Genomic DNA, 14034 nt, shown 5'->3' with positions numbered 1-14034 from the left:
ACTCTACCAATTATTTTAAAGCCATAGGGCTTGGAATTGCTCTCGGTGGGACATGTCTGATCCACAGTCATCCAGTGTGATCGGTTGCGTGTTGCTACCGCCGCAGGGCTCGGACACACCTGTCACATCCAATAAGCTCTCTCCAAACACCTGCACTGACACGTGCCATGATGAACAGTTTGTATGTGTGCACGCGTGTATGTTGTGTACAGGTGAGATGGTCTGAGCATCCCCTCCCCTTCTAGACCCCATAGCTGCCCAAAGGCTAAACTAAAAAGACTATAAGGAAAATACCATATCGTAATGCTGAAAATTAAATCTAAGCTTGTGGCCCTCTGTGTATGCCTTTTTTTTTTTTTTTTTTGTCACTCTCATCATCTCCTTAATTTAATTATTTATTTCCTTTCGGGTGGGGGCTGCCGCTGGTTTTTGGTGCGGTTGCAAAATTCACAGCGACAAGCCATGTGGCAAAGGGGAAAATCGATCAGACAGACACACAGGGAGCCGAGTGCGGACTTGGGACAGCAATCCAAGCACATTGCTCAGATCACATTCGTGCCGAGCTAATGGCCCTGACAGCGTAAGAGAGCAAAGGGGGGGTAGAGAGAGAGAGGACGAGGAGGAGTAAGGTCAACGGCTTTGCTGCCATGTCTTGGCCCGCTTTCTGTTATATGCTAATGAGATCGAAGCCGTTCCATAAGAAAGAACACGGACGTATTCAAATCCCAAACAATCCCTCCATTTCCTTCACTCTGTGCCATTCCAGGGAAACTGGAGAGATGTGAAAACGAGCACAGATTTTATTTTTCTTGAACAGAAGGCTATCTGATCTATCTAAGCATGATTTCTTTAATGGCTTCAAGTCGTTTATTGTTTCCCAAAACTTGACATAAAAATCCATTTTCTTCTTTTACTAACAAATATCACAATTACTCCGCTATATTATGCGTCTGCTCTGCTTAACTGGATTAAAAAAATTTTAACTATCCCTCGTCTTCTGTGGATCACTCACATGTTCAGTCTCATTGGCCAGATGCCTTTAGATTTAACAGCAGTTTTACTGCAACAATTAATTTAGAAAATCCCAAAATGTTGTTTATGATTAATATGTAGAATTTAAAACTGGTGATTTACACCAGCTGTTTTAAAACTTCTTAGTGTGAGAATCTCAAGCAGACCTGAACATCCTCTCATGTAATAAAAATCATTTTTAATTTAAAAAAAAAAAAATCCGGAATTTTAGAGAAATTGCGAGGTCCACATAAATATTTGTTAGCCAATTTTTATTACTTTAATTCGTTGAGTCATGGTGGCAATAGTGCAACACATTTTAATTTGATTTTTTTTTATTATTAAAAATTAATATCTCAGACTGTTGTTTATATGCAGGTGGAAGTGGAGTTCATATTTCAGATCCAACAGCAGTGACTTTGTGCTAAAAGCCGATTTAAAGTCGAAAGATGAGGAATCTTTTTCAGACAAGTGATTTCCCTCTTTGTTCGCTGTGTTGATAATGGCTCGTGTAGTGTTTTATAGCAGTAATTATGCCTTCAGTAGAAAATAGGAACGTGGCACCGTAACTGAACACGTTTTAAGATCTTTTTCTGCTCCCCTCCATTTTGTTTGATTACAGACTGCCTCGGCTCTAAATAACAGGCTTGGAGCTGAGTGGCTGCCGGCTGCCATTTCCAGCCTTTTTGCTATTAATATCCCCAAATGCTCTTTAGCAGGCCTGTCTGCAAGACGAGAAATGGCTTCTGCGCCTCGCATTGTGTTTTCATTTCAATCTCCAAATGTCATAATTTTCCACCACCGCTTCCCTCTTTGTTTCTTCTGGGAGTGTTATATGGTGGGCCACTTCATCCCAGCTCAGTATTATGGTGTGTGTCAGTGAAAGTGACAAGCATTTAACTCTGTCCCGTATTACACGTCTGCAGTACTTCCCATCTTCCTGGGAAAAGCAAACACAGTATATTTTATATTCTCAGCAGCAAAGCAGTATTTTCTCAGTTTCATCCATCCATCCATCCATCTCCACAGTTGTGGTCAGGAGTTTACATACACTCATCATCACAATATTGGGCTTTTAAATGTTTCCTTGAATTGTCCTTTTTCTGTGGCAGAACAATTATACATCACATATCTTTAATGGGGGGGGACAAGAATTTGGTGCACAAGTTTGGATTTATTACCCATTAGATTATTAGATTAATTCATTGGTGCTGAAAGTTCCAAAATGTCTTTTAACTTGCCAAGGCGTCTTAATTTCCTGTTAGTGATCATGATTAACTACAGCTGGTAGCTTCTCTGTGCCAACATAAAGATTGTTTGACAGTTATTGGGAGGTGTAGCCACTTTGCCAAGGTCTAGAAGAAGACCCAAACTGTCACCCTCAGCTGAGACGAAATTGGTTCATATGGACAGGAACCACCAAAGCACAGGCCTGCTATGAACTGGAACCAGCTGGAACACCAGTGTCACTGACTACAGTCAAGCAAGTTTTACGTCACCATGAACTGTCCAAGAAAGAAGCCCCTGCTCCAAAATCAACACCTTCAAACTCAGCTCAAGTTTGCAGCTGACCACATGGACAAAGAAAAAGCCTTCTGAGGGAACATTAAGACAAAGAATGAGTTGTTTGGCCACAGTAACCGAAGGTATGTTTGGAGGAGTAAAGGTAAGACATTCAACACTGTACCTAAAGTAACTGTTAAACAGGATTCAACAAAGTGGATGGAATAATGAAGGAGGAGGACTGCCTCAGAATTCTTCAATATAACTTTAAACCGTCAGCTAGATGGTTGACTCAACTGCCTGTTCCATCAGGGCAATGACCCCAAACACATCAAAGCTGGTTGTGGACTGGATAAAGCAGGTCAACAGTAAGCGTTTGGATTGGCCTTCCCAAAGTCCTGACCTTAACCCGTTTGAAAATATGCAGATTGTGTTTAAAATTTGGGTAAGTGCCAGGAAACCAACAAATTTAATTCAAATCTATTAATTCTGCCAAGAACAGTGGTGAAATATCCAACCAGAATTCTGCCAGAAGTTTGTTGATGGCTGCCAAAAGCGTCCGGTGAAGGTGAAACTTGCTAAGGGGCATTTAACCAAATATCAGGTGTGCTGTATGTACATTTTTGACCCTGTATGTATAATTCTGGCACCGTGTTTATTTTCAGAAAACTCAAAATTAATTAAAACGTGCACTATATTCTTGGTGGGGTTTTTTTGTTTTTAAATGTATGTTGTACAATCATTCTGCCTCAGAAAAACAACAGTTCAAAGAAAGCATTAAAAGCTCAATATTGCAATGACATTCATGTCCATGATTCAAGTCACAGTCCCTCTTACGTCAGAATCTGGTCTTCCCGGGCAGTGTCCTGTCCCAGTACTAACCAACTCTTTAAGACGTATGGGTGTGGCGCCGATCTCCATTTCTCTAGTCCTCGGCCTCTTGCCTATATAGCTAGGGTTACAGTGGGGGGGCGGGGCTAGTCCTCTGGTAACCATGAGAGTTTGACTTCCCCACTCGCATCTGTATTGCAGCGTGCCTTGCTAGACAGTAGTACCGGTAGGTACCATTTTTATGATGGCCTTTGGTATGACCCGACCGCGAGTAGAACTCGTGATCTCCTGGTCGAGAGGTGGACACGCTAACCACTAGGCCAGGGCTTTTCAAAGTGTGGGGTGCGCCTCCCCTAGGGGGCGCCAGAGTTCTTCAGGGGGGGCGCAACGTGAGGAAAAATAAACCAGAATAAGTTACTATTGTGGACATTTAGCGAACTTCAGCTAGCCTTTGCCAGAGACAAAATGGATCGACTTTTAGTACCTAAAGCTACAGTGAGTGAGGAGACAGAGTCTGGGCCAAGCAAAAAAAGAAGGAAGTATGACCACGATTATTTAAAGTTTGGATTTTCATGGACTGGATCTGAAGATGCGCCACTGCCACAGTGTGTTGTCTGCCAAGAGGTGCTAGCTAACGATGCTATGAGATATTTAAAATGTGTAAAACAAGATGTTTAAAAAAAAAAGCACAGATGTTTAAAATGTGTAAAACAAGATGTTTTAAAAAAAGCACAGATGTTTAAAATGTGTAAAAAAGATGTTTTAAAAAGCACAAATGTTTAAAATGTGTAAAAAAAAAAAGAGGTTTTAAAAAAAGCACAGATGTTTAAAATGTGTAAAAAAGATGTTTTAAAAAGCACAAATGTTTAAAATGTGTAAAAAAAAAAAGAGGTTTTAAAAAAAGCACAGATGTTTAAAATGTGTAAAAGAAAAAAATAAAAATGTGTACAACAACCATTTCTTTAAATACGAATGGAACATTAAGTATAGCAACAACAAAAATTGTAAAGGGGGGCGCTGTTGTTTATTTGCTCTCTGAGGGGGGGGCTGACTCTCCCACACTTTGAAAACCCCTGCACTAGGCCAACTCTCCGTCATGTCCATGATTAGTGTATGTAAACTTCTGACCACAAGTGTGTGTGTGTGTGTGTGTGTGTGTGTATAATCACCTGTACATTGATCCTGCTGTTGTAGCTGTCCGAGTTCTGCGTATTGTGCATTCTGAGATGCTTTTCTGCACACAACAGTTGTAAAGACTGGTTATTTGAGCTACCGTAGCCTTCCTGTTAGCTCGAACCAATTTGGCCATTCTCCTTTGATGTCTGTGTCCAAAAGACATCGCCACCTGCAGAACCACTGCAAAACTGAATGTTTTTGCATCATTATGTGTAAACTCTATAGAATATTGTGGAGATGAGCAGTTTTTGAAATACCCAAACCAGCCCATTTGGCACCACCAACCATGCCATGGTTAAAGTCACTGAGATCATTTTTTTTTCCCCATTCTGATGTGCAATGTGAACATTGCACCTCAGCTCTTGACCTGCATCTGCAAGAACTTGTGCATTGGGTTAATGCTAAACGATTAGCTGATTGGATGTTGTTCTTGACAGTTTGCGGCAATCTTCCAGCTTTCACTTCTCTAATATAACATCCTTTCTTCTTCCACAGGCTAATGGTGGATGGCAGGATGCTACTACCCCCTCCTCAGTGACCTCACCCACAGAAGGACCTGGGAGTGTTCACTCTGACACCTCCAACTGATCCCCTCATCACCCCACTCCTTCTTGTTCCCTCACTACTGCACAAACCATGGACTCTCTTTTTGTTCTGTCACTCTGTCGTTCATCACTATGTTTAAGTAATGCACTCACTAGCTCACTAAGCTGGTTCTCTGCCATGCTTTGGAGTGAATCAGTCTGTTTTAACCACACACACACACACACACACACACACACACACACACACACACACACACAGAGTTTCGGTTCTGAAATACAGCCCCCGATTTGTATTAACCCCTTCAGATCAGATTTTTTTTTTTATTCTCAATTATAATTCTTGTTCAAAATCATTATTTTCAGTCTTAAATAGTATTTTGATGAAGCTCCTACAGTCAGTGGATTGAATGAAAAAAAAAATCCCTCAAACATACCATAAACCATTATCATGAACATGGGGTCTGAAGGGGTTAATATGTACGATCGCACTACCTCTTAGATAAACAACATAAACAACAAGTCATAACAATAAACTGATTTCTAAAATAGAAACGATGGCGCATATGATGCCCCATTTTCACATTTTTACCATGGTAAAAAAAAAAACAAAACCATGAACATTTTGTGTCCATAGTGCCAAAGTATTTTTCTACATTTTAACATTCATGATTTGCATGTTCATTTGACGTGATCATATTCTCCATGTTGTAATATAGGGACATACTGTATTATAAAGACATATTTTGTATCTCGGTCTCTCTCCATCACGTAACTTGAAATTCATTTTTAATTAAGCTATACAAACATCGCTTGTCTTTGATTCCTAAAAACCTTCTTTCTTTAAAAAAACAAAAAAAAAAACAAAAAAAGTTTTGTTTTGTTTTTTTCTGTTGGCTTCCATGTATAATCTCCGCCAGTGACAATGCAGTATAGGCTTTGCAAATTAAGTTAAGTTTGTAACATCCGTGTCGGTCACCTGATGACAACAAATTTAAGACAGTCCACCAAGTTGTGATAAACACAACTGCATCAGTTAACGAAGAGCCAAATGCTGCTATGAACCAAAATCACTTCTGTAATAAACGCAAACAGATTTGAAATAATGCGAACTTTAAAACTACTGTATTTTGCAGACTATAAGATGTTTTTAACCCTCTCTAGACGGTGCTCTGATTTGCGTTTTTGCATTAGCCTACCCACTGATTATGGTTTAACGTTAGGTGATTTACTTCAGCACTGATGGCAGCAGAATGGTTAGCATTATGACTGAGAGAGGAGTGCTTTCTTTAGAAGTTTTGATTATTTGTATGATTAACTGTAAAACTGTGACACGAATATAGAGTTTCATACAGGTGTCTGTTCTATATGACTGTATGATACACTAGCTTGGTGCTAACATTTCCACGAGGGGCTGTAGGAGAAATTAGCAATATTGGAGCAGCAAAGCTCAAAATGGATTCACACACATATTTTCTAGGTCTGACAGAGGGATTGAGATTGTAGCAAAGAAGACAGTAGAGTGCTAACCTACGGCAACACTAACAGGACAAAGACATGGAAATGCCACTACTTTGATGCGGCTTATAAAATGAAGTTACATATTTCGAGGGTGCATCTTATACTCCAGAGTGACTCAAAGTCCGGAAAATACAGTATATTCGTCTTAAGCCTAGGTCACAACTGGACGTACGATTTTTTGGCCGCGCGATTTTTGGCGTTTCCCAAATCGCTGCGTTTTTTTTTTGTTCGTGGAGAAAGACGCACGTCGGCCGTAAGTTTGTCTTGCAACCTGAAAAAAACGTAAGCGCCCGTAGAGTTTGTTTGACATGACAAAGAACCTCTGCGGCCGGTCTACGGCTCGAAAATCAGCACGTCACATGCGCGCCCTCCGTGCGTTTCTTGCGTTTTTTGCACGTAGACTGGCCGTAGGAGCACGTACGGCCGGTTGTGACCGACGCTTTTGATTTACTTGTGTAATTTTTTTCCCATCTAAATAACGTACAGAAAACAGCAGAGGACTTCAGAGTTGCATATAATTAATCTGATTTTCGAATACATTTGATGCGTGACTCCTGTGAAGTCACTTTATCGTATACATTTTACTCCATTTTTCATTCAAGAACTGACCCAGCCCAACTGAGAACAACCGAGCCTTGCCTTTAGTTTCTTGGCTTTTCTAGGTGACAAAATATCACGTACCCCTCATTACTTTGATACCAAAAACAGCAGACATGTTCGTTTTGTTTATCATCATTTTAACCAATGTCCACATTGTAAATGATGTATTATCTTCTGTACCCGGGCTTGTTTCTTAGCGAAAGCCCCAGTGCTTCGTATTCAAAACCAAAAATGCAGTCCGAATTCAGTAGTGTTTGTCGAAAGAAAACATGGCACAACAAAAAAATGCAGAAAACATTTGCGTATATTTTTACATCGTCATGTTGTGAATAGCCTAATGCGCTTTTCTTTTTCGCTTCAGCCCTGTTACAAGACATTTTTCTTTTCCTTTTTTGTTCTTGCTTTAGCATAATGTGAATTAGCCCAAGAATGCGCAATGTATGTAGATGTGCACCTTTTTTAGTCTTATTTTGCTCTTTTAAACAGAGTTTAAAATGATACATCCTGCGCTTCATGTAAGTGTGAATCGGGTCTCTGATGGGCAGGCTATGTCTTTAAGAAATCTTTTGTGATTTGATCAGCATAATAGAGATGAAATTCCTAAAGCAAAGTGACATGGCCGGTGCTTGTGGCCAATTTCGAGCCAAGTGTGTAACTGCTCACTTAATCTTATCACACCAAAAAAATCAAGCGTGTTCTGCATCGCACATCGATTATGATTCTATCTTGTTACTTGTAGCAAATCAACAAAGCTTTTTGTCACATTAAGCACTGTAATTTATTTAGTTAGATGCACCATCCATCACTAAGGTATATCATGACATTTTATAATGAGCACCCATTAAGAAAGAGGGCCCTTTATTTCCGTGTGTCGAGAGTCCAGCACAGTTTGCTGATTTCCTGATCTCTAACACACCTGCAAATGGGATTTTAAAGGGACAGTATTGCCAAAATGCCATTTTTTGGCCAGACTTCCTTTTAAATAATCAGGTGTGTGTGAGAGAGAGAGAACTGGAAAATCACCAAAAAAATGCTGTACTCTGGACACACAGGGACGCTGCTGTTTGGCTACAGGAATCAGTCAGGTCTAGCTGTAACCAGCCGAAACAGCTCCATATGTGGAGATTATTATTCTAATGTGACCTGTAGCTCCTCAAGAAAGCCTAATAGCAAGTGTTAGTGTAGACTATTCAGTTAGATGCACCATCCATCGCAAAGCTAGATAACATTCAATAATAAACATCCATGCTGATCTGTTGTAACCCAGAGAGGCCTTAACTGTACAGTATGTCTGGAGTTAACACACCTTCTAAACCTGGTCACGAGCTAATGAGTCAAACCACTGTGTGTGTTCGAGCAAAACGAAAAGTGCTAAACTCCTTCCACAGTTGGTCAAATCTGGGTAAAAGAGTGACATCATAACCCTGAACACTCTCTCTCTCTCTCTCACACACACACACACCTCTCATCGCCTGCCCAGTTTCAGCGTATTGTTGAAAGCTTCATGTAATGATGCTTTTAGTTTTTGCATATGAAGCAATTTGTAAAACATCAAATGTTTACTTTGTTGCATGTCTTTTTGTTCTTTAAAAATCCTGCAGTGTTTTTGAATGTTTCTTTTTTTTTTTTTTTTTTTTTTTAATAAATAAATAAATATATATATATATAAAGCGCGGAGACTTTCTCTTGCTGAGTTTTAACTTTTAAGATCTCTGCATATGTATAATAAGGAATACAAATGGAACAGCAAATTACTGTCTTTTCAATTCCAACTTGTTTTTGTGAAGGAAAAAAAAACTAACAAGGTGTAGGTTTTCTGGTCTCTTAATTTGTACTGGTAATGCATATTCCAAATAAATAGTTTCTTTTGTTGCAAGATTGGTTGCTGTCATTTTTTTTTCCTACAATTACAATAAGTACTTTATTTATCAAATCACTATCTGCCCTCAAATTGGCTAGTGTTACTGTGATTGACAAGCGAGAGTAGGCCATCCCGCCCATCCACAGAGAGTACAGCCAATTTGGCTTCCTTGGCTCCTGGCCACAGATCGCTGTGGCATGACCAGGATTTGAACTTTCAATGTCCCAAAGATTGAGTGAACACTTATTTGCTGCACTGTTCTGGAGCAGAAAGTCATCTTATTTCCAGCCTTATTTAACATGACATCTATAAAAGCTAATTTAAGACACAGTTAATCAAATGTATTTGCCAAACAATTGCCTTAAAATAAGTAACACTTTCAATCCTAATAAAAAACTGTATTCTCAACAGCATTCATTTTTTCACCTTGTGTCACTCAAATGGCTTTATACTGATCGCTATTATTGTATATCCTGTCTTTAATTTACGACCAGTTGCCATGGTTTCTCTGGTAGGGCCAAGCTCGGATTCAGACTTCACTGCAGCCTGGAGCTGGTGTTATTTCACCTTAAGTGTGAGTGATTGGTTGAAGCACATAACGTACATGAAAAGCAAATGATGTCATTGTCAAGCGTAACAACTAATCTTTGATGTATGATTATTAATGTATAGCAAGAAGAGATGTAAGAAGATGTACAGCCCCAATTCCAAAAAAGTCAGAATGCAAAGATTTGGGGCGGCACGGTGGTGGAGTGATTAGCACTGTCACCTCACAGCAAGAAGGTTCTGGGTTTGAGCCCAGTGGCCAATGGAGGCCTTTCTGTGTGGAGTTTGCATGTTCTCCCCGTGTCCGCGTGGGTTTCCTCCGGGTGCTCCGGTTTCCCCCACAGTCCAAAGACATGCAGGTTAGGTTAACTGGTGACTCTAAATTGACCGTAGGTGTGAATGTGAGTGTGAATGGTTGTCTGTGTCTATGTGTCAGCCCTGTGATGACCTGGCGACTTGTCCAGGGTGTACCCCGCCTTTCGCCCGTAGTCAGCTGAGATAGGCTCCAGCTTGCCCGCGACCCTGCACAGGATAAGCGGCTACAGATAATGGATGGATGCAAAGATTTGCAAATCTTGGAAACCCTATATTTCATTAAAAATAGTACAAAGACAACATATCAAATGTTGAAACAGAAATGTTGTAGGGGTTTTTTGAAAAATATATGCTCATTTTGAATTTGATGTCAGCAACACATTTCAGAAAAGTTGCTACGGGGCAATAAAAGACAGAAAAAATTGTGTAATGCGAAAAAAAATAATTTGGTTAATTGGCAACAGGTCAATAACATAATTGGATATAAAAAAAGAGCATCCCAGAGAGGCGGAGTCTCTCAGAAGTAAAGACGGGGATGGGTTCAGTGCTCTGTAAAAGACTGAGTGGGCAAATAGTGCAACAATTTTAAGAATAACATTCCTCAATGTAAAATTGCAAAGAATTTGAGGATCACATCATCTATGGTACATAACATCACTGAAAGACTGAGAGAATCTGGAGAAATCTCTGTATGCAAGAGACAAGGCTGAAAACTGACATTGGATGCCTGTGATCTTCAGGCCCTCAGGAGATGCTGCATTAAAAGCAGACACGTGTCTGTAGTGGAAATCACTGTATGGGCTCAGGAACACTTCAGAAAACCATCGTCTGTGAAAACAGTTCATTACTGCATCCACAAATGCAAGTTAAAACCAGATATAAACAATATCCAGAAATATTGCCATGTTCTCTGGGCCCAAGCTCTTTTGCGATGGACTGAGGTAAAGTGGAAAATTGTCCCGAGGTCTGACAAATCAAAAGTAGAAATTCTTTTTAGAAATCATGGACACCACATCCTCCAGGCTAAAGAGGAGAGGGACCATCCGGCTTGTTATCAGTGCACAGTTCAAAAGCCAGCATCTGTGATGCTATTAGGGCGCATTAGTGCACATGACATGGGCAGCTTGTACATCTGGGAAGGCATCATTAATGCTGAATGATATATACATGTATCAGAGCAATATGCTGCCATCCAGATAAAATCTTTTTCAGGGAAAACCTTCCTTCTTTCAGCAAGACAACGTCAAGCCTGCCTACAGTCCAGACCTGTCTCCCATTTAAAACGTTTGGTGCATTATGAAGCGTCAAATATGACACTGGAGACCCCGAACTGTTGAGCAACTGAAACTGTATGTCAGGCAAGAATGGGACACCATTTCTCTTTCAAAACTACAGCAACTGGTCTCCACAGTTCCCAAACATTGACATAGTGATGTAAAGTTCCCAAATTCTTTGAAATGTGTTGCTGACATCCAATTCAAAATGAGCATATATTTTTAAAAAAACAATAAAATTTATTCGTTTGATATGACAACGGGGCGGCACGGTGGTGTAGTGGTTAGCGCTGTCGCCTCACAGCAAGAAGGTCCGGGTTTGAGCCCCGCGGCTGGCGAGGGCCTTTCTGTGCGGAGTTTGCATGTTCTCCCCGTGTCCGCGTGGGTTTCCTCCGGGTGCTCCGGTTTCCCCCACAGTCCAAAGACATGCAGGTTAGGTTAACTGGTGACTCTAAATTGAGCGTAGGTGTGAATGTGAGTGTGAATGGTTGTCTGTGTCTATGTGTCAGCCCTGTGATGACCTGGCGACTTGTCCAGGGTGTACCCCGCCTTTCACCCGTAGTCAGCTGGGATAGGCTCCAGCTTGCCTGCGACCCTGTAGAACAGGATAAAGCGGCTACAGATAATGAGATGAGATGAGATGACATTTGATATGTTGTCTTTGTGTTATTTTCAATGAAATATAGGGTTTCTCTGATTTGCAATTTACAGCATTTTGTATTTATTTATGTTTTACACAGCGTCCCAACTTTTTTGGAATTGCGGTTGTAGATATAGGAAGCTGTATTGATAAATAACTTATATCAACCAGCCATGAAATACTAATTGCTACCCTTCGATTTTTCAACATATATAGCTAATACAGACATTAGATTGCAAATATACTCTATTAGCTTAGCTACATAGCTGTCTAAATGAGCTTGCCAGATAATTTCCTGTCACCTGCATCCACATTATGTAGACATGTAGTCATGATATTATAAACATGGTTCATACAGATGTATGAGCAGACTTTTTTTAAAAAAAAAAGGAAAAGAAAAAAGCTTAATTTGGGTTGTTTTTTCATGGTTTGAAAGGTGCTTAATTTAAAAAAAATAATAAATGGCTGGACAGCCCTGTGATGACCTGGCGACTTGTCCAGGGTGTACCCTGCCTCTCGCCTGTAGTCAGCTGGGATAGGCTCCAGCTTGCCTGCGACCCTGTAGAACAGGATAAGCATCTACAGATGATGGATGGATGGATGGATGGATGGATGGATGGATGGATGGATGGACAGTAAATTTATATACACTGACAAGAAAGTGGTCAAAATGCATAAAATACACATTCATAATAACCTACAGTACCAGCCAAAACTTTGGACACACCTTCTAATTCAATGTTTTTCCTTTATGCTTATTAATTCAAAGACATCATGTCTTAAAGTAATGATGGATGTCGTTTCTCTTTACTTAGTTGAGCGGTTCTTGACATAATGTGGATTACTACATTTGTGGAACATACAAAATATGAAATGAAAGTATTTGATGGTAAAAAATGTATCTTTTTTTATTTTTCAAGAATTATTATTATTATTATTATTATAGCATTTTTCACAAATTGCTACTGTCATTTCGCCGATTTGTTTACATTCGAAGTGGAAATAATTTTGTCGGACATTTTGTATAAAGTTTTTATTGATCAAATTTGCAAAATATAAAAATAAAAATGCTCTGTTTCTCAAAATCCAGTGAATGTGGATAGAATAAAACACTTATGCTACTCAATCTCGTCGTACACGGCTTATAGCCAACGGCGCTATGCGCTTCGTCGGCTATCAGCTCATGTATGATTCAATTTCGTGGAATAACTGTTAATTATTCACTTCGCCTATCCATGGTCATAATGATATTGCTAATCGGTGTAGGTACATACACTATTATGTTTACATTTCTGTTAATCTCTATTTATCTGCGCAGCTCTTATGCTAAAATAAGGGTCGTGTTCCTAGTGTCCATGACAAAACCTTTGAAACAATTATGAGGTTTTCAACATAAGACTTTCTGATTACTGACAGTTCGTTTAAATGTTATGCAAGTTTCAGTCAAGTGACAAGGATTTTTGTTGACATAAGGTTGTGTTATGACACTTTCCAGGCTGGATTAGATTAGAGCATCATGACACCTGACTCTGCAGCTCAGTGTACACAGTGGCACAATGGTCATGATGTGACATGATTCACCAAATGAGGCACTAATTGGAAAATTAACAAAGGCGAGCACTTCTAAAAGATGTTCTGCACACTCTTGTGATCTCGCTATTTTAACATGAAACATGGGCATGAAACCTACAATATAATAACAAGACTACACCAGGGACAATCAAAGCACTGTAATTACAGAGTTAGTGAAGTATATTTTCTCTGGCCCGTGATTGTTTCGGTTTTTAAGATTGTTAGATTATTTACGATGCTGCCGTGGTGCCATAACCACAGAGCTGTGTACAGTATGTTTCATTTTACCACAAATTAGAGAGTGGTTTTGATTTTTGAAAATCATCACATCATCACCGTTATGTAAGCGTGAAATACCAAAAGTACACTGAGCTACACAGTCAGTTCTCGTGATATTTTAAATTTTAGTTAGACCTGGTGGCTAAGGGGCACTACGTGACTTCAAACACTGCTTATGGCTAACAAATACAGTGGATATACACTACCGCCGGGCTTAACTGTCATTTAACCTCCTAAGACCCAAGCTGTTTTTTTTACATGCATTTTTTATTTCTTTTTGCTATTTGGGCTTATTAGAACCTGATTAGAATAAAAACTAAGCATCATCTTTGATAAGATGTACTTTTTGAGAAAAAATATGTC

The 14034-nt window shown here is 39.7% G+C and overlaps 1 protein-coding gene across 2 annotated transcripts in view; it reads left to right on the top strand.

Annotated features, from left to right (window-relative positions):
• The window catches only part of pbx1b (pre-B-cell leukemia homeobox 1b), a 111461-nt gene extending 102448 nt beyond the window's left edge, over positions 1–9013 (top strand). The window contains exon 9 of one of the 2 annotated variants that reach the window (XM_060919708.1): positions 5017–9013. In XM_060919708.1, the coding sequence (XP_060775691.1) occupies positions 5017–5109 (93 nt within the window). In that variant the 3' untranslated portion in view covers positions 5110–9013. The remainder of the gene's footprint in view (positions 1–5016) is intronic. The other variant, XM_060919707.1, reaches the window with a different exon arrangement.
• Positions 9014–14034: the final 5021 nt, after the last annotated feature.

The sequence above is a fragment of the Neoarius graeffei genome, chromosome 4, assembly GCF_027579695.1.
Source record: "Neoarius graeffei isolate fNeoGra1 chromosome 4, fNeoGra1.pri, whole genome shotgun sequence".
In the NCBI taxonomy this organism is placed as follows: Eukaryota; Metazoa; Chordata; class Actinopteri; order Siluriformes; family Ariidae; genus Neoarius; species Neoarius graeffei.
Note: the sequence above shows the minus strand (reverse complement) of the source record. Positions and strands in the feature narration are given on the sequence as shown.